The 26,406-nt window shown below is 41.3% G+C and overlaps 2 protein-coding genes across 2 annotated transcripts; one reads left to right on the forward strand and one right to left on the reverse strand.

Annotated features, from left to right (window-relative positions):
• The first annotated feature begins 2,886 nt into the window (after positions 1–2,886).
• Positions 2,887–13,710, forward strand: LOC121454885 (calcyclin binding protein). The gene is made up of 6 exons (XM_041662265.1): positions 2,887–3,094; positions 7,323–7,539; positions 9,097–9,193; positions 9,598–9,697; positions 11,522–11,619; positions 12,947–13,710. Exons 1-6 carry the CDS (start codon positions 3,074–3,076, stop codon positions 13,101–13,103), a joined length of 690 nt encoding a protein of 229 aa, XP_041518199.1. The 5' UTR covers positions 2,887–3,073; the 3' UTR covers positions 13,104–13,710.
• A 2,749-nt stretch (positions 13,711–16,459) lies between these two features.
• On the reverse strand, positions 16,460–20,144 carry Mrps14 (mitochondrial ribosomal protein S14). The gene is made up of 3 exons (XM_041662853.1): positions 20,045–20,144; positions 18,863–19,021; positions 16,460–16,897 (listed from the first exon to the last, which is right to left on the reverse strand). Exons 1-3 carry the CDS (start codon positions 20,087–20,089, stop codon positions 16,715–16,717), a joined length of 387 nt encoding a protein of 128 aa, XP_041518787.1. The 5' UTR covers positions 20,090–20,144; the 3' UTR covers positions 16,460–16,714.
• Positions 20,145–26,406: the final 6,262 nt, after the last annotated feature.

Here is a 26,406-nt window from a genome sequence, read left to right on the forward strand (position 1 = left end):
CCAGATCTCATTACAGACGGTTGTAAGCCACCATGTGGTTGCTGGGAATTGAACTCAGGACCTCTGAAAAAGCAGCCAGTGCTCTTAACCTCTGGGCCATCTCTCCAGTTCCATCCATCTTGTATTCTTGTTGAGACCATTTTATGTTTAACTAAAATTTGATCGTTGTGGTGGTTTAAGTAGGAATGGTTGCCATAGTGAGTGGCACTATTAGTAGGTATGGATATTGGGGGAAGTGTGTGACTGTGGAGGTGGGCTTTCAGATCTTATCTTCTCGAGCTATACCCAGCATGGCTCACAGCCTCCTTCTGCTGCCTGTGGATCAAGGTGGAGGACTCTGCTCCTCTCCAGCACCATGTCTGCCTGTTGGCCACCATGCTTCCCAACATGATGATAATGAACTGTAAGTGAGCCTTAATTAAATGTTTTCGTTCAAAAGTGTTGCATGGTCATGGTATCTCTTCACAGAAACAGAAACCCTAACTAAGATGATCTTCTTGATGGAGAATCTCACGGGCCTCATTCTAGGAACTCAAGGTCAAGATGCCCCAGCTAAATTAGCTTCTGGAAGGATTGCCTATTTGTGTAAATCTCCACTTCCAGTTAACCACTTAGCTTCTGTTAAACTGTATGCTTACACAAAACCTTCTCCTGCATCTATTGAGATATGAGGATGTGGTTTTGCATTTAAAAAGTACTTACCCTAAACACCCAAGTCTACACTTGGGTCGCAAATACCTGAGTGTAGTCCTATCCGCCTGGAAACAAGACTTTGAATTAGCTATTAACTGTGTTAGAGTGGTCATCTCCAGTGGGCTCCCTGTAACACTAACACTTTGTCACCTTGAAAAATTCTCTTCTAGACCATAGGTTACCAAACCAATCATGCAACATTTTTGTTACAACTCATAATACTATAACCTGTACCCAAATCAAGAAACAATACTGTTAGGTTTCAAAGAAACCTGGGACAATTGTCAATCAGTACCTGTGGCTCCTATCAGCACTCCTCACCCTACCCCCTACCCTAAACTTCTCCCTCACTGGGGCTGGGTTTCTGGATCCTTTACCCCAGCCTAATCTGTATACAACTCAAACTCATTTTTGCTATACAGGTTTTTTGGCCCAAGCCAATTGATGGCAGTTCCTCTGGTGGTCTGGTTCAGTCTGCTGGCCATGTTCAGCCTGGACTCTTCCCTCTGCCTGTTTTCTCCATATATCTATAATAAAAATCCCTCTGTACTTTAGTAGTCATGTCCTCCTCCTTTTCTTTCTTTCTTTTTAATTATTCAAATACTCAAACCTCAAAAGGTTTTCTCATTGTCTTTGTAATGGAAAAATTAAAAATGCTGCAGGATCCCCTGCAGCAGTAGGCAGCAGAAATACTGTTGGTTCCCAAGTGGTAGTAGCAGCCATGTGCAGCGGGCCCTGAGAGCAGCCAGTCCCAGGGAGAGGGCTGCCTGTCCCAAGTGATGGCTGGTCCCAGGCAGGGAGACATGTGACAGGCGGGTAAGAGATACAACATGCAGAGTGAGGTTGGCTATTTATTCAAGGGGGTTCTGGAGGGAGAAGGGAGAAAAGGAGAGAGAGAGAGAGAGAGAGAGAGAGAGAGAGAGAGAGAGAAGAGGGGAAGAGGGGAGAGAGGCAGAAGCAAAGCTGCCTCTCTGAGAGGAAGACCAAAAAGAATGAGAGCTCAGGCCAATCAGGCCAAAAGCTGAAGATCAGCCTGCCTTAGCGGATGGAGGAGGGAGTAGGTGTGGCTTGTCTCTTAATGAGACAGCACAGTCATTACATTCTTCTCTTCAGAAAAAGATGGGTTTCATTTTTAATGCTACAGGCCATGGAAATGGTGGTTTGAAACTTTTATTTAAAAGCAACTAAGCACCATGTGCTTTCCCACCTGATAAGTGATTTTGTACAAGTTTGTGCAATAAATTCACGAATATTGCAATGTAATGTAATTATACTAGTGTACTGTAAAATGTGGTATAGCAGCATTTTCCTTCAGAGTTGTTGATTCTAATCGCTTCCCTGGCATCTATAAAGCTGACAGCAGTTGCTTGACCTCTCAATGGGTACTGTTTATGTTTTCAACTGTGTTATAGATGTCTCTATACTGTCAGAAATTAAAATAATTTGAAACTAAATAGTAAAAGCTGGGGCTTTAGTATTCGGGTTGCTATAACCAGAATATGGTTCTAAGAATTCCTCTACATTTCTTACCTAGGATAATTTAATCCAAACCCTGCTGAAAACAACAAAATAACTGAGGCAAAGGCACTAGAAATCTTGTCTCAACCGCTCATAAAGGAAAGGCAAAAATCAAAATTTTGGCCATTGAAGACAGGCCGCCTTCCCACCAGGGTGCCTAGGGGTATGTCACATGGCCCGGGCAACCCTTCCTAAAATGCTACAAGATGGCGCCACGTCAAAGGTGCTAGACACAGGACGTTTCCAGAATTCCCATGCCCACCTGAAAACCGGAGTTCTCTTCAAAAGCCTTTCTCCCTTAACATATCCGTCCTTTCTGGACCTAACTGTGCTGCTTTAAGTTCGCTCCTTTGTTCTTTCCGCTCAGCATCTCACAGTAGCCAAAGATAAAATGGCGGCCCGGCGTCCTAGCGACGGAAGCAGCGCAACTCTAAAGACTTCCCCCGGGGTCCCCAAACCGCTAGGCGTTAGTTCCACGGCTACGTCAGGCGGTGGACCGCAGCTGCGACTGCGCAGCCAGGCTACGCCGTAGCGGAATGACGTCTACGTTGCAGGGGCGGAGAGGAAAAGGCGTGACGCTTCTTGAGCATTCGTTATCTCGCGAGAATTGAGCGTTGCTAGGAGACCTGGTTGGAGGGCGGGACCACACTTGGCGGGGCGGAGCTGGGCGGGGCTTCACGAACTGGCGGCGGAGCCTCGCGAAGGTTCCAGAGGCGTCGCGTGCGGAGGGCGGGCCGCCGAGTTGCGCCGGGTCGGTGTAGTTCGCCGCGGGCGCTGTGTCGCTCTCGGGTGTCGTGTTCCGCGTTTCCTGTCAGCTCCGGTGCACCGGTGCAACTCCGGCCTCGGGTCTGATCGCCACACTATGGCTTCCGCTTTGGAGGAGGTAAGGGTCGGCCTCGACCCTCCGGCCCGCGCCGCCTGGCGGCCGCGCCTTTCCCCGAGCTCGTGTCCTCAGCATTGCCTCCGTCGCGGGCCCGCGGCCTCCGCGCCGCCACCTGCCTGGGCCCCGTGCGCCCGGCCGCGGTTGGAAGGTCGGGGGTGTGTCAGGAGCCCCATGGTGGCGCGGGTCGTGCCAGGCTCCCGGGTGGGGGTCCCCTCTCGTGTGCCTGAGGTCCTCTCTGCTCCCGGTGACCGGCTAGGGAACAGGAGTCTCCGTTAACTCAAAGCTCATTGCAGAAGCTGGTAGCTCCGAGCAGAGGGCAATTGGGAGGAATTCCTGTGCTTCCACGACGAGCCGTGATATTTGGGGCCGCATTCATTCCACCGGGCGGTTATGCATTCTATGTTATTTCTAAACGACCAGGTAGTGCTTACGAATGACTTTAGTCATTTATTTAGCAGCGCCGGTGGAGGACCTGCAGGCCTTGCACATGCTAGGCAAGCGCTCTACCAATCTTTACGTAATAAACGCATTAAAAAATAATTGGAAGTTTAGTTGTAGGTAATGGTAGGAAATTGCGTGGGGTCTATTTTTAGGTCTGTAAACTATGAGCGTGGGTGACTTGACTTTTTTGGAGCCTCAAGTTTTACTCAGCTACAAAATAGGAATGATTGAATTGCTCGTTTTCTGGTCTATATGAGTTTTATGTGATTGGTATATTGTGTTCACAGAAGCGTTGGCTATCAGTTAATATTTGCTTTTCGGAAATTTCCCCCTCACTTAGAAAAGCCAGACATCTACTTTAAAGGCAGAAAGGTGAAGTTATGTTAAAGTATTGACGGGGGTATCATCCCACAAGTAAGTAGCCTGGGGCACCATGTGCTCACTTGGAGCCTTGAGTAGCTTAACAGTCGCTCACACGGATAGTTAGGAGTAACCCTCTCCAAAGCAAGGAACTCAACTTTAGATTTGGGGATATGCATATAAGGTCCCATTTTCCTTTCGGGACAAAATTCACCTTATTAAATCACAGTCAGGTGCACAGTTCTATTGTGCAACCGTGTTATTTAGAATGTGCAGAATGTGTTCATTCCTCAAAAAATTATATCGAGTGTTGGATAAGGCACTAGCTGGACTGGTGCCTTGCATGTTCCAGTTCATTTGTGATCTATCAGTACACCTGTGATCTATCAGTACAGCATTCTTTTTATGTTGAAAATACCCATTTTACAGATAGAGCACACTCAGCTGTTGGCACACGCTTCTTCCTCCGCTTTGACGACTCTGGATCTTTGTAAACAAGTTTTGTGGGCATGTTTTTAGTCTATGCAGTTGCCAGATATTAAGACAAGTCTTTGGACACTACCATTTCCACAAGAATTGCATAAAAGATAGTATTTCTCTGTATACTCAATAGCATTTGTTATTTTCTTGGGTGTTTTGTTCACAATGCCACTGAGTGTGTGCTAAATCCATACCACCTTATGGATTTTGTTGTGTGTCTCCCTAGATATGATAAGTCTATGTGTGTGTACCTGGTGTCCAGTTGTATGTCTTTGGGAGGAAAGTTGGGTTCTTTCCCCATTTTGAGCATTTTGTTTGTGGAGGTGGACTCAATAAATAGTCCTACTTGGACTTGCCATGGTAATCAGACTCATAGAGACCCGCCAGCCGCTGCTTCCAAAGTGGTAGGACTAAAGGTGTGTGCTGCCAGGCCAAGCACGTTGGTTTTAAGGCCCCTAGTGAACAACTAGGAGATAGATTCAAACAAAAATACATGTTCACACACAGACAACAAATACATGCCAAGAAAGCAAGAAAAAGTGTGGGATAAAGTGGATAGGAAACTGCTTTATCAATTTCGGTCACCTTAAAGTTTGGATGCAGAACCTGCACTATTTTTGGTTTCAGGCTGCAAATAGAAAAGCTAAGCAATGATTCTTCTATAAAACACTTCAGTTGACACCTTATTAAAGAGTACTTTAGAGCTAAAACTGGCCATGAAGAGGGCCTGGAAATTCTGCTATGCATTACCTAGAAATAGGGTTCCCATTCCAGTCAAAAGCAAAACCTAGATTTGATATGTCTCCTTTCTCTTAAGTAAATCCATATTCTGGGAGTATGTTCTTGCTTTACTTTTTTTTTTTTTTTTTTTTTTTTTTTTTTTTGGATTTTTCGAGACAGGGTTCCTCCGTAGCTTTTGGTTCCTGTCCTGGAACTAGCTCTTGTAGACCAGGCTGGCCTTGAACCCCCGAGTGCTGGGATTAAAGGCGTGCGCCACCACCGCCCGACCTTGCTTTACTTTTGATATTTAGAATCCACATGAATTTTGAAGCCACTGAATACTATTTTGAATGAAATGCTTTGAGTCTATATTCAAAAGATGAGTGCAGTTTTGGGTCTTAGAATCAATATTTCTTGAGATTGTAGGCAGGAGCATCACTGTTGTCCTTTTTAGAAACTGTTAGAAGTAAGTACAACAAGTGAGAGCATAAAGGCCATGGAGTAATTGCCATTATAAAAAGAAGGCTAGCTTCCTTTTTACTAATACCTAGCATTTAAAAGATTTAAATGAGATCATAATAAATTACATCATTTCCCCCTTCCTCCAATCTCCCATTTGCTCTCTTTCATTTTCATGGCCTCTTTTTTTCATTGTACATACATGCTCAAGTCTGTCCTCTTCCTTGGGGAAGACTTTCTCATGCTCGTAGCCTCTCTTGTTTGCCCCTAGTTCTTTGTGTAGGGTTGAGACGTCATGGTTTCCTTGTTCTCTTTGACGTGCCTATTGTCCTTGTTCAGTTCATGTTTAGGCAGTCCTGCTGGTGCGACTTTTTGGGGGTTAGGTGTAACTTTGGATATTTATAGGAGACAGTCTCACAACAAACTTCCTGATCCTCTGGCTTGTCCAGTCTTGACCTCTTCCACACTTGCCTTAGGTCAAGGAGTTAGTTATGTTGTAGATATATCTATTGAGTCTTCAGACTCCACACCTCTGCATTTTGACTGTGGTTTTCTGCTATTCACTTTCAGTTGTAAATGGGTCATTTAAAGCCTTTTATTTAGTATGAAAGGTATAAAGTAAGGTTGTTTTTATGTTCAGGTTTCCTAGTACCAAGGCAGAAAATCTTAAGCATTTACTCAGTTATGCCAGATGATGTTTGGGGAAAATATTTAGCCCAATATTTGTATATGTGTGTGTGCGTGTGTGTGCATGCCTGCCTGTATATGCCATATGTGTGCAGGTGGCCATGGAGGGCATCAGATACCCTGGATGTGGAGTCTGAGCTGTTGATGTTGGTGGTAAGAACTAAACAGCAACATGTACTCTTTAATTACTGAGCCATCTCTCTAGCCCCTGCCCATTGATTTTTCTAGCATTATCTTATGAAGTTCCACAGCATCATAAATGTCTGTCTAGAGAAACTAGAAGACTTATCTGATGTATTGGCAGACAAGAAAAGAACAGATTTGCAAAAACCAATTTCCAAGAGTTATAAGGGACTAGATAAGCCAAGGTTTTTTCTTGGTCTCAGATTCTAACCAAAATATCAACCCAACTGCTGAACAAGAGTTTTCTTAGAAGCAGAATAATTTTTTTACATTACATTATTTATTACAAGATCAGGAGGTCTTGGCTGGTTGTTATGGATTCTCCTTTTCCCTGGATCCTGGATATTGGATCTTGGTGTATCAGGCTTAGCAGTACCCTGAGCCATCTTGCTGGCTCTATTTTATTTTTTATCTTTTGTCTTAAAAAATTCAAATCTGAGAGGAAAATCAATGAAAACCAATCACTGAAAGTATAGCCTTCGGTACCTCAGCGACGTTGCCTTCACTTTGCCCAGTTAGATGGATTCTCATCTCTTTTACTATACTGTCAAATTCTCTTAATATTTGATGCCTAAACTTGGTGTTACAAAGGATACCTATGAACAGGTTTTTTTTTTTCTATTTTTGTATTTTTCTAAAACAGGCAGGTATTAGCCTACCAAACTAGAAAATAAAGACAATCACTTGATTAATGTTGTAGAAGGAGAATTGTCCTACACCAGATAAGATTGTTTTCCTTGAATAAAAAGAAAGTCTGGGTTATTTTCAACTCATTGAACAAGAAGAAATAATTAAGTTTGCAACTCTTAAAAAATTAAAATGAACTTATTTTGTTCTTCAGTCAGTTGGATTGGGTGATAGGCCTTATTTGTCCTAACATACTTCTACCTTAACACAGTTGCAGAAGGACCTGGAAGATGTCAAAGTGGTGCTGGAAAAGTGCACTAGGAAAAGAGTACGTGACGCTCTTACAAGTGAAAAGTCCAAGATTGAGACAGAAATAAAGAACAAGATGCAGCAGAAATCACAGAAGAAACCAGAACTTGACAGTGAAAAGCCAGCTGCTGTGGTTGCTCCACTTACAACAGGATACACTGTGAAAATCAGTAATTATGGTAAGGCCCATTCCACTACAATCTAGGGCTCTGCCCAGCAGAAGTAACTACCCCATAATATAATCGTGTTACATATACTTTTTGTATGTGAAGTTTTTGCTTTTTTTTTAAATGTTAATATTTGGTGTGGGTTAGATACTATTACATATATCAAAATGGTGTTAGATACTGTACGTATTGGGAGACCAAATTAACAGATTTATGGTGAAGAATTAGGATTTTTTTAAAAATCTATTTATTTATTTGGGCTTTTCCTTTTTGTGTGTGAGACAGTTGCTTATAGCCCATGCTGGCCTTGAACTGTGGAGATCTTCCTGCCTTTACTCCTGAGTGCTGGGTCACAGTTGGGTGCTACCAGTCTACTTCTACTTTTATCTTGAGGCCAGGCATCTTGGTATGTCATCTAGACTGTATTCCAGAGATCTTCTCACGTATGCCTCGCAAGTAGCTGGGCTCCTAGCTGTGCACAAGCATGGTGCTATGCTTAGGAACTGGAATCTTAAACTTACATTCTATGGCTTGAAAGGACTGGGGTTGCATTTTTTAGACTGGTAAGGGAAGTAGAAATGGTTATTGAATTAAACACTATTGATGTTTAGCTTAGTGTAGAATTGTTAATTTCCCAGAGACAGGATCTGAATATATGGGCTAGGCTGCCGTGAACTCAGTTTCATTGATGATGACTTTGAACTCCTGGTTCTCCTTCTGTGCTGGGATATAAGTGTATGACACCATGGCAAGATCTATCAAGTTTAGATTGAGTACAAAATTATTTAACAAAACAGGTAAATAAGCCAATCTTTGTATATTTGCTGGGCATAAACGCCCATGGTAGAAAGACTGTAAGTTTGAGACCAGCAGCGGCAGTTTAGACCTTTCTCAAATAGAGAAGAAACCATAGTGGTAGAGGCCTGCCCAGGGCTAAGGGGTCAGACGGGATTTTTTTTTTTTTTTTTAAAGATTTTAGTTTTGCTCTGATGAATAAAAGGATCATGGGCTTTGCATTGAGAAACTGATTTTACTCTACTTTGATCCACATGTTGGATGCCTATCTTTAGGAATAGTACTGTTTTGAGACATAGCTTCTCTGTACTGAGAATTTTTTTAATGATTGCTTTTTAGTTTTTATGTGCGTTGGTGTTTTGTCTGCATGTATGTCTATATGAGGGTGTCGGAGTTACAGACAGTTGCCATCTCTCTATCCATTCATCTTAAGAATTTTTTTTTCATGTCTCTGTTAGTGGAGTAACAGGGAAACTCCATTACTGAGTTTTATTTTCTAAATTTTATTTATGTGTACAGGTGTTTTGTTGGCATGCATGTCTGTGTATCACCTGCATGCCTCAGAGTCTAGAAGAGATTGTGATGCCCTGGGACTAGAGTTGCCGATGCTTTGAGCTGCCATGATGGTGCTGGGCTTTGAACTCAGGCTCTCTGGGGAGAACAGCTAGTGCTTTTAACTGCTGAGCCATCTTTCAGTTCCTACAACTGAGTTTTATGATATGCCATGTTCTATAGATAGCTTCAGACATGCCTGTTCCATCTTTGTTTTGCTAGGATGGGATCAGTCAGATAAGTTTGTGAAAATCTACATTACCTTAACTGGAGTTCATCAGGTTCCCACTGAGAATGTGCAGGTACACTTCACAGAAAGGTGAGTTCTTGTTACTGGAAATACAGCAATCATTGCCTTATCATAGAAATCTTGTCTTCTATATGGCTCAAAAATTCTGCTAAAACTTAAAGAGTTAACTATACTCTAAAAAAGTAGAACAACCAAGTCTACATACTAATCCAGCGGTTCTCAACCTGTGGGTCACTCTTTGGAAGGTCAAATGATCCTTTCATGGGTTGCATACCAAATATTCCACATATATTTTTATTGTGATTCCTAACATTAGCAAAATTATAGTAATGAGGTAGCAACGAAAATAATTTTGTGGTTTGCTTTGGGGTCACATCATGAGGTATTAAAGGGTTGCAGTGTTAAGAAGGTTGAGAACCGCAGAGTGCCCGTCATAGAACCAGAAAGATAATGCTTTTCCTGTTGTATTGTAGGTCATTTGATCTTTTGGTAAAAAATCTCAGTGGCAAGAATTACTCTATGATTGTGAACAATCTTTTGAAACCCATCTCTGTGGAAAGCAGTTCCAAAAAAGTGAGTATTTGGTGGTGGTGGGGGGGGGGGGGTGTCAAATCATTATAAAAATTTCATTAAATTGAATCTCACTGGTTTAGGGAAGAGATGAACTAAAACTTTTCTGCTGTATCTGGTACCAGTAAAGTGCAGTCCTTTTGAAGAAAGTTTACCAGTTCATTGTAGAATATATTATTCTAAGAAAATTGTTAAAATTAAGGAGAAATGTTTTAGGTTAGTAGTTGTGACCCCTGGCGGTTCTTGTCTCATTTTGCCCATTTGTACAGCGGGTAATTTCAAATAGGAATGGTATATTGATAAATAAGTAGAAAGTACTAACACAAATAGTATAGTATTAGGTATATTATATGTAAATTTGCGATGCATATAAGGATCTGTAAGTACTTAGCTAATTGTTGAAGTAGTAAAAAACAGGGAAGTTTTCATTAAAAACAAAACCTGTGCTTATAGTTTTTATAGACTCGTATGATCCCTCTTTTCTTACCAATTCAAAAAGTGATGTTTAATATATCAGATATGTATAGACATGTAATTCTTGCTTAAAGGCAGTAATAAAAGCAGTGTGTTAAGTAGCCAGTTCTCACCGCTGTAGCTCATTTGTTAGCATCAAGGAGTTACACTGATCATTGAGTTTAAAGTTGTTTCCCTTCAGACATTATACCCTTTATTTTTCCTTAAATCACCAAGATTCGCCCAGTCCTTTCATCACACCACAACTGTTTAATTTAGGAGCTATTCTTTCTGCTATGCTAGTTGTCTATGGTATGCTCCTTTTAGTTCTTACATTTCACTTACTTCACATTTTGTCCCAGAGAAGCCCTCTAATGAAGTTCTTTCCATACCTCCATTAACATTCTCTTGCTTGTGAGTGTGTGTACATGCATGTACACATGTATATGTACACACACCATGATGCATAGATGGAGATCAGAAGATCAGTCCTTACTTTCTGTTTTGTTTGGGACAGTCTCATGTTGGTTCACCACTATATGCACCAGGCTACCTGGCCCACAAGCTTCTTGGATTTCCTGTCTCCATCTCACCAAGGAGTGCTGGGACTACACTTACATATGACTATACCTGGATTCTGGATATCTAAATTCTGGTCCTCACGTTTGCATGACATGCTGTCATGAAACACCAAGACCAAAAGTAACATGTCCATATCATAGTCAGTCATGAAGGGAACTCAAGGCAGGAGCAGAAGCTGAGGCCAGGGAGTAAGTACCTGTTCTTTGGGGCTTGCTCAGCCTTCTTTTTTATGCAACCCAAGACTACCTGCACAGGAGTTACACTCCCTGTCTGTCAATCAAGAAAATGCCCTACAAACTTGCCAATGGGCCATCTGATGGAGGCATTTTCTCAATTGAGGTTCCTCTTTCTAGATATTCAGCTTGTCTAGTTGACACACAAAAATCAACTAGGACATATACACATAAGTTTTACCTATTGAACCTAGGTAGGCTCAGCCCAAGAGACTTTCTAAATAGGGTCTCAGGTAGCCCAGACCCATTCCACAAAGAAGGTAAACATGACCTGGAACTTTTGATAATTCTGTCTCCAACCCTGCTGGAGTTATAATTGAGACAATGTCCTGTTTTATATGATAGTAGGAATCAGACCTAGGGCTTCATGAATTCTGAGCAAGCCTCTACCTGAACCACATCCTCAACCCTATCTTCAGGTCTTTGATGGCATTAGCATTGAAAGTATTCCGGCCTATAATAGCATCAAGAATGAGTGTTAACATACTAGGCATTTAATTGGGTAAATTACCATTTTGTAAATATTTATGTTTACAAGCTCCCACTCTTTTTCTTCCAGGTCAAGACTGATACAGTTATCATCTTATGTAGAAAGAAAGCAGAAAACACACGATGGGACTACTTAACTCAGGTGGAAAAAGAATGCAAAGAGAAAGAGTAAGTTTACTCTAATAATTTTACTACTTTTGTCTGGGGTTATGGTTTCACTTTATGGATCACAGTTGTACAAGCAAATTGTTTATCTCCTGATGACTTCTGGTCAGCCTGTTTGTATCTGCTTTCAACTATCAGAACCTTTCTATTTTGAGATGGGGTCTCTCTAGTATGTAGTTTGCTCTCTTAGAACTTACCAGGCTAGCCTTGAACTAACAAAGACCCACCTGCCTCTGCCTTCTGAGTGCTGGGATTAAAGCTGTGCACTACTATGCCCAGCCCGTTAAGAGCCTATTTGCGGAGGGTAAGGGCCAGTTTAAGACAATTATTGTATCGCTTGTTCTTTAGCATTATTTCATTCCTGGGCATATTGGTATGTCTATACATACTTTGGCCTTGATCGTAAATAATTCTGCTCTAGGAATTTCAAGAAGAGTTCAACTACCCAAATCTTGATTCTTCAGATGTCTTTTAGGTGTAGTTGGTTTCACTATCATTGGTTTTATGTGACAAGGATACTTTTTGTTTTTTTTTTTTAAAGTTCTGTTGTGTAGCTCAAAACTTTTGTCTCCAAAGTAATGAGAGTGTATGCATTTACTATCACATCCAGATTTACTTTTATACTCCAATTTTATCAGATGACTTCCACTTGGATCCGTTTTAAGTTTGTTCCTATAGTTGGCAGTGCCTGCACCAAGTCAGTTACTCATCTTTGTCATTCCTCCCCTGGTAGCCAGAATGCATTTGGGAAGTGTTAATTAGGCTAGAGTTAGGAATATTTGACTACTTGTGGGTTGATTTAAGCCAGAGCTTAAATAATGAGACCTAATTCAAAAAGTAAATGTATACCTCATTGGCTCTATTTGGACATTCATTGAAGTAGAATTGTTTACTACATTAATTAAAGGCTATAGCCTCAACACAAGGCCCAGATCCATGGATTTCAAGTTTAGTGGTTTTTCTAATTAAAATGCATTAGTTTTCCTTATGTATCCATACTGTAATGCGTGCTTGTAGTGTTTTCCTGAGTGTTTTTTTAATGTGAAGAAACTTGCTTGTAAAAAAAAAAAAATCAACAAATTAGAAAAGCTATTATTCATATTTACACATTAAATACTTACATATTTTCTTTTGAAATTTCACTGCCACATGGTTAGTCCTTGCCATTTCGTATGCTATGCATATGTGGCTATGCACTTTGACCAGGACAAACCTAGGCATGCTATTGTGATATATGCCAGCATCCCTTCTCTACTCTTCTACTTCCTACCAGTTACAATCTACGAATGTCTTTCCATGCTTCAATTTTTCAATGTTTTCTTTTTCACAGAAAGCCTTCCTATGATGCTGAAACAGATCCTAGTGAGGGATTAATGAACGTTCTAAAGAAAATTTATGAAGATGGAGATGATGACATGAAGCGAACCATTAATAAAGCATGGGTGGAATCTAGAGAGAAGCAAGCCAGAGAAGACACAGAATTTTGAGACTTAAGTCCTTTGGGAACTGTTGTGGAATGCTCATGTTTCCAGTTGAACTGCACATAAAATTTGACAGATAACTATTTACACAGCCTTCTAAGTAAAAACAGCAAATTCTCATATCTTACTGGAGGATTTGATTTAAATAAAAATACTTATTAAACGTTCTCCATTAACATCCTAGTCATTTTGTTTAAGAAAGGGTTATATGGTGTTCCTTATTGTAATGTAAGAAGGAAATCTTACATAATGAAAATATTACTTTTGTTCTGGCTGAGAAACAAAAAATATTTGCCTGTCTGACATCATCTCCCACTAAAGTAAAAATAAAACCAAAATTCTTGCATAAGATGCAAATTTGTACACAAACTTGCAAGTTACTATAGACCTGTTACCCGTTATTACCAGCTTAAGCAGTGTGTGTGCCATACGTTACCATGTACTACTAATTAAGTATATTTATGAATATAAAATAAAAAAAACAGAAATGACAAAAAATAGACAAACATGTTGGTAAGTACTGTCGTGGATCAGATGGCTTATAAAAATATAACCACGATGCAAAACTTTAAAAATTAATCTATTCCTTTGTTCAATAAAGTTGAAGCTTTATGTAAAAGGTGAGTTTTGCTATCTGTAGTTTATTTGAAAAGTTAGGCTGTCACTGCGTCTACTGCATGACATTCAGAAAGCAAAAGGGACTGGATTGGTGATTACGCTGTGTTAAATGTTAAGCTCCACCACCAAGAAGAAAGCAATTAGATGCCTAGAAGGAAAGACAAGTAGAACCACTATAACTACAAATAAGAATTAGGCAAAAGTCAGAACTTAAAATTAACATACAGAAAAAGGGTGGCTGGGACAATAATGCCTCTAGAACTATGGTACTAAATAAACAGACTAATGAAATAGACTGGGATTGAATGTTAGAAGATTAGAATAAGAGTGGTATTTGGTAGGAGAAAATGAGTTGATACCACTATAGCTTAAAACAGCCATATTCTTCACATTCATAGCAAAAAAACAAAAACAGCGAAGTATACAACTACCAGAAAAGATGGAATTCCATTATAACCTAAGAGTGAGGTTAAAGTCTTAAACTATAAAAGGAAAATATGTAGCAAAATACAAACCAGAACATACTGAGAGGTTTCCAATAATTATAAGTAAATAGTTCATAGAAATAAGAAAGGAGTTGGGGGCTGGAAAGATAGCTCAGAGCACTGAATGCTCTTCCAGAGGTCCTGACTTCAATTCCCAGCAACTACATGGTGGTTCACAACCATCTATAATAAGATCTGGTGCCCTCTTCTTGCCTGTAGGCATACATGCATACAGAACACTGTACATAATAAGTCTTTTAAAAAAATAGTTGGGAGAAATGAGATTTTCTTGAGTGGGATAGTTGCTGGTAAGTACTCTAATAAGCAACCCTAATGAAAGTCATTGGGTCACCAAAACCAAAGGGAAGAAGGGGATCAGTGGATCTGGACAAGAGAAGATAATGAGAGGTATGACTAGCTCAAACCATTATCTTTGCTATGCATGCTACTTGGAAATACAACAAAAATCTGTTTACCCTGTTCCAAAAAAGTACTAAGAAAAACTATACCACCCTTAACTTACATTGGAGAAACCAATAGTTTTTATTTAAGAACATACTAGAAAATGCATAGGTGGGAAAAGAATGAAAAGGTTAGCTAGCTCAATTGTTAGTTTCTGTTGTAATTAAATATTTTGGTTTTTCAGGACAGGATTTCTCTGGTTAGCCCTGGCAGGCCTTGAATTTACATAGACCTGCCTGCCTCCTGGGAGCTGGTATTGGGATTAAAGGTGTGTGCTGCCACCACCTGGCTAGAGTCTACTATATTAATTTGAAAAGCTAGGGATTATGGAGCTGGAGCTACCTGGGGTTGGAAACTGAATTGTGGTTCTCTGTGAGAGCTGTTCATGCTGAGCCCTCTCCATCTCTAGAAATGTGGGGGGCTGGAGGAATGGCTCAGAAGAGAATATGTACTGTTCTCCAGGGGGCCAGAGTTCAGTTCCTAGCACCCCACCCACCTTGGACAGCTCAGAACCACTTGTAATTCACCTCCCAGGGGACTCCAACACCACTGGCAGCCTCAGACAACTATACTGACGTGTAAATACCCATACATGTACACATAATTGAAAAATAATAAAAATAACCTTTAAAAATGGACTCAATGTCACCAGCTTGTTTACTTTTATCACAATATATAAAAATTCCAGTATATTACTAGTACCACTAATTGTGGCATGATATTTAGAAACCATCTCAGTAATGGACAAATGAAAATATTCTAAAGATGATTAAGAATAATTACTACTAAATTCAATGTGCATACTATTGTTTAAATAGTTGTGTCTTCAAATGCATATTGAAATTTAACACCCAGTCCCTGGTATTAAAGAGTTGGGGCCTTTAGGAAGTAAGGCTGGCCATAGTTTCATGAATGAGATCAGTGCCCTAGGAGCTCCTGGAGGATTGCGTTCATCCCTTTTGCATCCTCTGACAAGTCAAGCTCTTATTCACCACCAAATAGACTGGCCCTTTGATCAGGACTTGCTACTCTCCAGAATGGTGAGAAATGTTTCTATAAATTAATAGCAGAAATGGACCAAAGTTAAATCCTGTTAATATTTGTTCGCAATTCTTTGTACACATAATTCCAATTTTTTTTCTGTTCCATAATTGTTAATAGGGATAGTTCTCTACAAGGAAAAAGAGAAGCTGCTAGAGTAGACAGAATTAGAAAATAACTACAATCCTTAACAAGATCAGGGTAACAGTCACAGTAAAATATGTAAGTCACTGGCAAAGGTGAGCTTTAACTGCAAAGATCAGGCTAGCCCTATCTGAACTCACTGATTAATATAAGCATTAAAAGTTGGGCAATTAGGAGCTAGAGAGATGGCTCAGTGGTTAAGAACACAGGCTACTCTTCCAGAGGATTGGAGTTTAATTCCCAACTGTTTATAATTTGGGATCCAATTCCCTCTGAGTACCAGGCACACACGGAGGACAGAATTACATGCAGATAAAACAACTCTATACAAATAAATACTTTAAAAAGATAACAAAAAACTACTTAGTAGTTCTCTTATTCACTGTCACACAAACGTGACACTATAATCTAATCTAAAAATCCTCTTTAGCTCTCCATCCATTATTCCAAAAGTCAGAGTAACTGTAGGCCAAGGAAATTAGCCTAGTGCTACAATGCCACAGAAAAGCAACTTGTCAATTAGATGGGACGTCTCTAACAATGTTTTGTGAAATCACTATTAAACTATGTTATTTTGTTACTAAACATCAAACTTGAAGGAAAACAACATACTTCCGCAGAAAATATTTTTATTTCACTCTTATGCCTTGTATGGGAGTAATATGCCTATTGTAAAGTTAAGAGGAAAGATGTTTCAATGACAGAAATCATATTTCTTCATTTAAAAATCTAAAAGTAATTTAACTGTAGACAGTATCAGGTAGGTTAAACATATTAGACCCTATAAAAACTAGGGTTTAGTCTATTAGTAAAGTCTCTTTTGCCAGGATTGGCTTCCCGGGCAGCTGAGTAGGCTCTGAAACTGATTTACCATATTGCTCGCTGAACTCCAGAAAGTAGCCCATGGTCAGCTAAGTGGCGGAAGACAATGCGACTAAGCCTCCAGCGACGCTTTACACCACGTGGACGGGATGTCATAACACAGCGATTTCTGATTCTCACAGGACAGCTATCCCGTGGAAGGGCAGCAATCTCTTCACTAGCTATTTCCTAGGGAAAAATCAGAATAGATCACAACTCAGGGCCTAAAGCAGAGGAAGGATGGGCTATAATCTTAGGCAAACACTGGATGTGGTATTAAGCCTTGAGTAAGAACAAACCAGGAATGTTTGATGTTTTTCCAAGATGATTTTAAAAATTAAAACAAGAAGAACCCAGAGACCATAATGACAAAGTTCAGTGTATGTTTATAAACAACATACACACATACACTGAGTAGCCAGCACTGATTTATAAAATGACACTATCAGCACCCAAAGGCTTTATCTGTGTCTCCCTTCTTGGGACACTGGCTAACAGCTACCAGGTTCACTAACACAGTAAGGTCACATTTCCCTGTTGTAGATTGTATGTAATATGCTCATATAACCTCTTTCTATTCATTTTTTTGGCTTTTTTATTCAACAATATGCTTGGGAGATCACCCACACTGTTCCAAGTGTCATTAATATGTCAGTCTCCTTGGTGTTAGTTTTGTTGAGTGTGCTGGAATTCCATTATCTTTTTTTTTAAATTTTGTTTTGGTTTTTTGAGACAGGGTTTCTCTGTGTTGCTTTGGAACCCTGCTGAGCCCCACATCGTGGCAGTCACCATCCTACTCTCTGCTTCCATGATCAACACTGTCTTGAGCTGAGCTGCCCAAGGCCCTCTTCTTTACTCTCTTAAGTGGATACACCACTGTAGTAAAAGCTCCAACAGAATGGCCATAGGATTTCAGTTTTCTGGTCTTTAACTTAAACCAGATGAGATTTAAAAGACAATAAACAGCCATGTTTAATCCCAGTGATCAAGAAGCAGAGGTCAGCCTGGCCTACAGATCAAGTTCCAGGAGAGCCAGAAGTACCAAGAATTCCTGCTTCGAAAAACTGAAGTGTGGCATGCAGGCAGACATGGTGCTTGGGAGATAGCCAAGATCTCTACATCTGGATCCACAGGCAGCAGGAAGAGACACTGAGCCACTAGGCGTAGCTTGAGCTTTCAAGGCATCAAAGTTCACCCTAGTGACAAACTTCCTCCAACAAGGCCATACCTCTTAATAGTGCCACTCCCTATGGATCTATGGAGGCCATTTTTTCAAACCACAATTGGCTCAAATATCTGATGTGTGAAATATGGTAGTTTAATGGCACCATGCTTCTCACCATCATGGTAAAGGACTAAACCTCTGAAACTGTAACCCACCATTTCAATTAAATGTTTTCCTTCCTAAGAGTAAGCATTGCAATGTTGTCACCTCACAACAATAAAAACCATAACTACGACAAAAAAAAAAAAAAAAAAAGAAAAAGAAAAACTGAAGTGTGGGGGAAGGGGAAGAATACATAACAAAGTCTAAATCATTCTGCCAGTTTATATAAATGTTTTGTTTCTATGAGGTAAGTAGCCTTGAGTTTCTAATTTCCTACAAGCCTACGTGTACTCTGTCACCACTTAAGTGTAAAACCATATGATGCAGAAGACCAAACAGGGTTGATGCCTTTTATTTAGCCAGACGTATATGACAAGAAAGGAAGGCTAAATGGGAGACCACCTAACCATGGACATGGAAGGGGCATGAATTCAGTGGGGGTAAGTTCTGAGGAAGGACCACATGCCATGTGTTTTACACACAGTCCGTGCATTAGAAATACCTCCAAATGCCTTGTTGTTTCAAAGACAGGGATGAAGTTGGGAGACCTTGTGTCAGAATACTTACAGTTTCTATGTGGTCACCACTCATTAGTACTCTCGAGGGACTGTATAATGAAATAGCTGAAGAACCAAGAAGGAGTAAACAGCTGTTCTTTATCCTAAACTTACCAAAGTTGGTTTTAAGGCTGTTCATGTTGACTTGAGAATTTGATCTTATTTTCCAGAAATTACATTAATACTAAGTTGCAGTAAAATAGCATCGAAAAGAATCTGAAATGATGTCAATTAATAATTTTTTGAAAGAAAGGGACTCAATTGGCTAACCTGAAGTTCTTTAGGCAAAATGGTGTTCTTTCTGAGCGAATTGATCCGAAGCCTCTCATCTGCATATTCATAAGCCATTTTCCGTCTCTTCACATCACGCAACATTTTCCAGTCTACATAGTAACTTCGAACTTGACTTGACGCTGATGAAGGAATCATCTGAAAGACAGAGACAAGGACCATGGGTAATGCAAGCTTTTTTTCCATGTAAACTTCCTTCAAGTCACTGCTTATGACTTTTAGCAATGAAAAAAATTACATGTGTTTGACACATGCAGGTACATGTGTGCTTGTGCAGGGATGGGCATGTGTGTGGAGGTCAGAGGACAGCTTTCATGAGTCAGTTCTCTCCTCCACCACACGGGCCTTTGGATTGGCCTAGACAGGCTTGGTAGCAAGAATTTTACCCACTGAGCCAGCTCATCAGACCAAGACTTAATATTAAAAAAAACCAAAACCCGACTTATTACATTTATTTGTGTGTGCATGTGCATACTCCAATACATGGAAATCCGAGGGCAATTTGGAGGAGTGTTCTTCTTTCTTAAATCATTGTCCCCTGCACCCACATCCTCAAGTTCTGATGACATCAAAGTTCCTTAGCTATAAAATCAGAGGCAATCTGAAGAGACTTTCCAAACTTCCACTACCATACCTGTCCATTCAGCAGCATTTGTACTACACTCTACACCCTCTCCTGCGGCAACTCAGGTCTCCCGCTGGTTGATAGCTCTGTCTAGTAAAACTGTCTCGAAGACTTCTCCAATTTCCTTTGCCATTTTCCCCAGTTTCTATCCGTATCACAACACCGTCACTCCTCAAGCCTACAGCTAATACCAGCCCTTTCTTTAATTCACTTTTCGGTTTTAGCGGAATGGCTTGCTCTCTACTCGAAATTCTGTCACCACCTGCTTCCAAGCCACCACACTCTTTGGTTGTCCTGACAGCCAGCTCCCTTCCATTTTCACGCAGTTCTTTACACCCCGAGTCAAGCTCTTAGCTTTCCAATCACGGCCCCCGTTTGCCGCTTAGGCCTCTCCTAACCAAGCCGGAAGGAGAAAGCGGATGGAAGGAGCCCTGGGATTGGTTTTCCGGGCGCATTACAGCTGACAGGTACAGGGGAACCCACGGGACACGGGGCTCAGGGGAGAAAGGAGCTGGAGACAAAGGCAAACGCCTGACCTGCCGGAAAGTCCGCAGCAGCGAGCCCAGCACGGACGCCGCCATGTTGCCCGACTCGCCAGCCAACCACCGCCGCGTTCCGACGCCGGAAACAGATTGGGCGAGGGGTGGGGCCTGTGCCTCAAAGGGCGGGCCCGGGGCGGGATTTAGCCTATAAGGAGGGAGGGGCTAAGTACGGGACTTGCGCTCTCGCGGTATTTCACGGAACCCGGGCAAACCATCCACTCGGCCCGCCCACTCTGGCAGTGGTGGTGTAGTGAGGCTGCGCGTCCTTGTTGTCTCCGTAAACGTTTCCGGCTGTGGCACGTGTCATATTTCTGCTGTAATGGTAATGGAGATGATGATGGCAGTGGCGTAGATAGAGTTTCTGTTTGCGTGTCTAGGGCTCTAATACACATTGCATCTGTATTAAGGTTAAATACGTTTTTGTTCCTGTGAAAGCTCCACCTCAAGTCTCGTCACCCCATCTCTCTCTCCCCAAACCGTGCCTCGTCTCAGAAAGCTGGTCAAACACTGCTCCTCCCGCGGAGACGCTCAAGACCACGCCCACAGGGTATTTAAACTGCCCGCCGCGCTGCGAGGGTTTCAGGTCTCTTCCCTCCCCCTACTCTCTGGGGAGGGCTGGATAATCATCCAGGTGCATATTATCCATTAAACCTGGGCTTTTCCTAATTCAGTTTGGTTTGGTCTGATTTGGATTGCTGCATCCATGGCTAGGCTGCAGAAACTTCAGTTTTAGCTTTTATTGTCGCTGAATGTGTGTGCCATTGAAAATCTCCTGTTTTCAGTCTGGTACAGGGTACTTTCTGTTATCCTCCTTGTTAGGAATTTTTCCTCTCTGCCGACGCAAAATCATAATCAAGCCAAATCAAAACAAGCCAAATTAAAAAATATCCAGATTTAATGGTATTCCTGCGCTCTCAGGGCAAACGAGGGGGGCGGGGAACACCACATCCTGTGGGAGTGGTCTTGACCCTCCTTCGGGGAGGGGTCAGGAGTCAGGACCTGGCATGCTGGGATTTGGAGTCCAGACCAAAGCAACTCCCTGGTCAGGGAGTCTGGGATGGATGCTAGGGGCTGGGGACTACGCCCCCTACTTCACTCCTTATGTGTTAATTCGGTGAGGAACCGCTTATCAAGCTGTTTACACAAGAACATCCTGATGAAGGAGACCCTTTTCTTTAGGCGTTCCAATTTATTGAACATTTCTAGTGGACTAGGAAGAGTCTGGTTAAAACCGTCAGACAGGAAGAGACAACAAGAACCCTGCCTGTCACACTAAGATCTAAAACTTCCTAGACCAGGAGCAGCAGGCAGATGTCTGTCTCAAACCCTTGCTAAGACCCTTCCCTCCCTACAGGGCGTCATCTACAGTCATCTCTAGATATGGGTATACAGCAAACTCCTCTGTATTATCTTGTTTCTTGTTTTAAGATGCCTATTTTGCAAAGGGAGACAGAAAGACAGAGTTTGGGATTAGATAGATGGGAAGAACTGGGAGGACTTGAGGGAGGGGAAATCGTGATCAGAATATACTGTATGAAAAAATATTTTCAATTAAGAAAAAAGGAAGAGTTTTGGTGTAGGAGGGTCTTCTCTCTATGTGTTACTTTCATTGGTTAAATAAAGAAACTGCCTTGGCCTTTTGATAGGGCAGAAAATTAGGTGGGTGGAGTAGACAGAACAGAATGCCGGGAAGACGAGCAGAGGCAGATGCCATGATTCTCCAACCCAAGACAGACGTAGGTTAGAACAGTTATGTGGTGATTCACAGATTTAATAGAAATGTGTTAATTAAGATGTAAGAGCCAATAAGAGGATAGAGCTAATGGGCAAGGCAGTGATTTAGTTAATACAGATTTCCGTGTGGTTATTTCAGGCATATGCTAGCCAGGTGGCCGGGAGCTGGGCAGGACGAAACCAAGGACCCGCTCCTCTTACAACAGAGTTTAAATGATGTGTTACTATTTCAGCAAAGTTTTTTTGGAAGGGGCATAAAAGTCAGACACACTTAAAGACTGTGGGGTAAAAAAATGAGTTTTATAAAATTACATTATTGCACAGACCTGTGAGATTATTGAATTCCTGAAAGGCCGAGAAAACAAATCTGAAAGATCAAATCCAATATTCATACTTACAATATCTTTGAAAGTTAAACTTTTAACTGCTACATTTTTTCCATAGTATATTTTTTAATTTTCTCCCAAGTACAGTGCTTTCAATCCCCTAAGAATGAAGGACATCAGAAGTCCCATACTAAGAACACAGAGATAAAGGAAGAGTTGGAAATATTGGCTGGAACTTGCAAGTTTAACCCAGAAGCCACAACTTTACAAACCAATCCTAAGGTGCTGTGCACTGAATATGCTGTGAGTATTCAAGCTATGTTGTCTGTGCATCACAGTTTGTCTGTATAGTTAAAGATTGACAACATACAAGATTATTCCCATCAGAATTTTATATTTATAGCAAAACTATAGTTAACATGCGTATGGCACCTGCCTATTAAACATCAAGCGGAGTAAGAATATGCATGTCTTTGATGACTGAGCACCCAACTACTGGCTTCACTTACTTGTCCAATGAATACATACCACATTTTCCCAATAATTAATTCAAGGTAATTCATGATAAAAGAAAAATCTCCAAAGAAAATAACTGGAAATTGAATTAGATACTCCTTTAATTGGGAATACGTTTAATAATAACAGTATACATTATTTTTTTAGTGAGTTTTCAGTTTGAGAAACTAAGAAGCAGAGCTAAATCTTAAGATTTTTTATTTGATAAAATTGGCAATTTATTGAAAAGTGGGAGATTCCTCAGCAAAACCACTGACAATACATCCTTCACCCAGAGAAAAGCCTTTTGGTAATTTGGGGGAGTAGCTGAGTTACCATATGACTTGAAGGCTGAAGCCACCTAGGAAACTGGCCCAGTGAGTGAAGAGAACCAATGATGGGTGATGGGTGTGAAATAAACATTACCTCAGACTAACCAAATGCTTAATTTTTAAATGGCTTTGAATTTTTTTAAAGATAAATGCATCATCGTGCTCTCATAGAAATGAGTCAGAAGACTCCAGAGTCCTGCTAAAGCTGGGAACACAAAGTAAATGCTGAGAGACAAGAAGTCACTCCAGATGTAGAATTGTAGAGAGTGGTCCTGGGAATGAATGGCACTGTGCCTTTGGCACCAGATACAAGGGCGTGCTGCTCTGGAAAGGAAGTGGGGACACTTTGCCTTAGCCAGTGGAGAGACAGATCCCAAGTGGAAGTGAGATTTTTAATTCTTTAGTTTACCTTCTGCTGCTCACATCTCTGCCTCCTCTGCAGCAACTCCAGCAGCTCAAAAGTCTGTTAGTGGGGTCTGCCAGGAGGAGGCCTGGGGAGAATGCATCTTCTCCCTCTGTTCTTGAATGATTTGGAGGCTTTTTTGAGGATCTTCTCATAATTCCCATGCATGGATGATAGTGTATGCTGCTAAACAAGCCAAAACCTTCCAGACAGAACTGGGCCTCCAGTTTCCTTGCTTCCATATAAAGGTTATTTAGAGATCAAGCTTTCTTCAAACGTCTGCCTGTCAATCTTGTTCTCAGGCAGTCACCCCCACATCTCTGCAGGAACTTGGTCTGGAGCTGGCTGTTGATAGCACCACTGTAGTCTTACTGGGTGAATACCTTTCTGGACAGCAGTACATGCTGACACGTTTTGGAGAGGACTTGCTGGGCTACCCCTCTGCCATCCAACTGCGATCTTACTACCTTTATCAGCATTATTTGTGTAAAACTAGTTGTGAAAACATCTCCCCCCACCCCCTTGTAGGCTATGTTTGTATCTTGTATTATGGTATGACAAGGAACATTGCCAAGAAGTCATCTCTACAGTGTTTAAAGAACAGTCAGGAGAATTATATCTGTCTAGAGATAGGCACAGGACCTTGGTCAGATCTTCCCAACAAGTGACCAGAAAGACTTCAAGCCCCAGGAGCCAGGTAGATCTAATAGGTTTCTTTGTTGGAAATGGCAAACTAAACTAAGGATGCTAGTGCATAGCTGTAGTCCCAGCTCTTGGGAGACTGAGGCAGAGGATCAGGAATTTAAGGCTAGCCATCATGGGCCACAATGAGAGTTTGAAGTCATTGTAGGCTACAATGAAACCCCGTCCAAAAAGAACAAAAGCATAAGCAAACAAACACAACAACAACAAAGGACAATGACTAATTGGTGGCACATGGAAAAGTCTCTCAGGCCTGATAGAGTAAGTATTCATGATGTACAAGCTTTTGGTACTGTTTATCAGTTTATTATTAAGGGATACGGATACACAGACAAATAGAGGAAATGTATAAGGCTCTTAAGACATAAGAGAAGGGACACAGAACTTCATGCCCTTTCTGCTCTCTGGGAAACTCCACTCCAAACTCCAGAGAGTTCCGTTAAACATCATTGGTAACTATAAAAGTATAATAAAACATACATGATGCTTTAGTCTACTTCACACTTCTATAATAGGATACCTAAGACTGGATAATTCATAAAGAACAGAGATTGGGGAGAGGGAGGTAGCTCAGTTGGTAGAAAGCTTGCTGTGTGAGGATATATGAGGGATCCCTGGTTAGAGCCTCAACACTTCATAAACTTGGCTGGTGGCTCATGCCTGTCATCCCAGCACTCAGGAGATGAAGGGAAGAGGGTCAAAAGATGAGTTAAACAAAGTCCGAGACCAGTAGACTACATGAGACTGTGCCTCAGAAACAGCAAACACGAGTGCCGACCACAGAGGCCAGAAGAAGGCATCAGATCACCCCCAACTAGAGGGACAGACCCTTGTAAGCCATTACGTGGATGCTGGGAATTGCACTCAGGTTCTTTGGAAGAGCAGTCATCTTAACCACTGAGCATTCTCCAGCCCCATTTGGGGACCTTGTTGCACCATCACCACAGTGAAGCACGGTTAATAAAACTCAGAGATAGAAATTGGGTTTCAACATAAAGATCTGAAAAGCAAAAGAGCCAGCCACTGGCTTTTATCTCAATCTCAGTCCAAAATGGCGATCCTGCCTCCAGGGATCTCAGAACAAGAAGGTGTGTATCACTGGGACTAAAGGCATGCACTGCCCGGTTTCTATGGCAACTAGTGTGGCTACTGGGATTAAAGGTGTGTGTCACCACTGCCTGGTCTATAAGGCTGGCAGAGAGGGGAGTGCAGTGTGGTGAGGGTAGGGGTCTAAGCGTGTCAAATTTTCCAGGGCTGGATGCCATTCGGTAGTTAGTTATACCACACTTTGTTCCTCTCAATTGAAGTGTAATTGGCTTCTACCCTTTGAATAACCGTGCTGTGAACCATGTGAGCCAATATCTTAAACAGTATTAGTTTAAGCACTTTATGGGGTGTTTATCATTTTGAGAGTCTACGAAAGCAGTATTTATTTTGAGACAGAAGTCTGAGCTACTTAGAAGGATGAACCTCACAAAAACAGTTTAAGGTGTTTCAAATATACACACATATATATATATGCATATTACTGGCAATTTTATGATCTAAATTTTTTCCAGATTCCTTATAATTTACATATATTTCCTTAATACCTACATATATACAGAGGTTAATTTATAAATACTAGCTAGTTCTTATCTTCCAAATCCATCATTTCCATTTATATTTTTAAAATCATTTTATTATTATAGTTTATGTGTACGAGTGTTTTGCCTGCATTTATGTGTGCCTGGTGCCCATGGAGGCCAGAAGAGGACATCAGATCTCCAGGGACTGGAGTTACAGATAGTTTTGAACTACCATGTGGGTGCTGGGAATCAAACCCTATCCTTTGGAACTCTCTTAACTGCTGAGCCATCCAACCCACCAGCCCTCCAAATATTTTTAAAGTGTGTTTTTTAGTGGTGAAGGAAAGGGTCACTTCTGGTGCCTTTGTTTATCCCCAGGGACCAGGCTGTCAGAGTCATGACCAAAGCAGCAAGATGTTAGATGTCAGGGATGTTTGCTTCACTCGCGTTTACCCTTAGTGCAGATCCATTCACTCTTCTTCCTTTGGCCCCTCTTCGTCTGCCTTCAAGCACTGTGATATCAAAGGGTAGGCTTGGAATCCACTCCTAATACAGGATCCATGGTTTCCTTACTGTCTCTGGCTAGGGAGAATTAAATAATTGTTCATTTCTCTTACTTTGTAACCAGGAAGTAACAGAATGAACTTGGCACCAGCCTCTCAGTTCCACTGTGAGAGCGATCTCATGGGCTGTTCTTACCCCTTGTCTGTGGCTGTGAGAAGTCTCCAGTCCTTGGCTCTGACCCATTCCCATCCACCCTTGCAGTGCTTCACAGTGATGACGTTTGCAAAGGGGT

This window comes from Microtus oregoni, unplaced genomic scaffold (genome assembly GCF_018167655.1).
Source record: "Microtus oregoni isolate MIOR12 unplaced genomic scaffold, Mior012 000013F_ref0000133, whole genome shotgun sequence".
NCBI lineage: Eukaryota > Metazoa > Chordata > Mammalia > Rodentia > Cricetidae > Microtus > Microtus oregoni.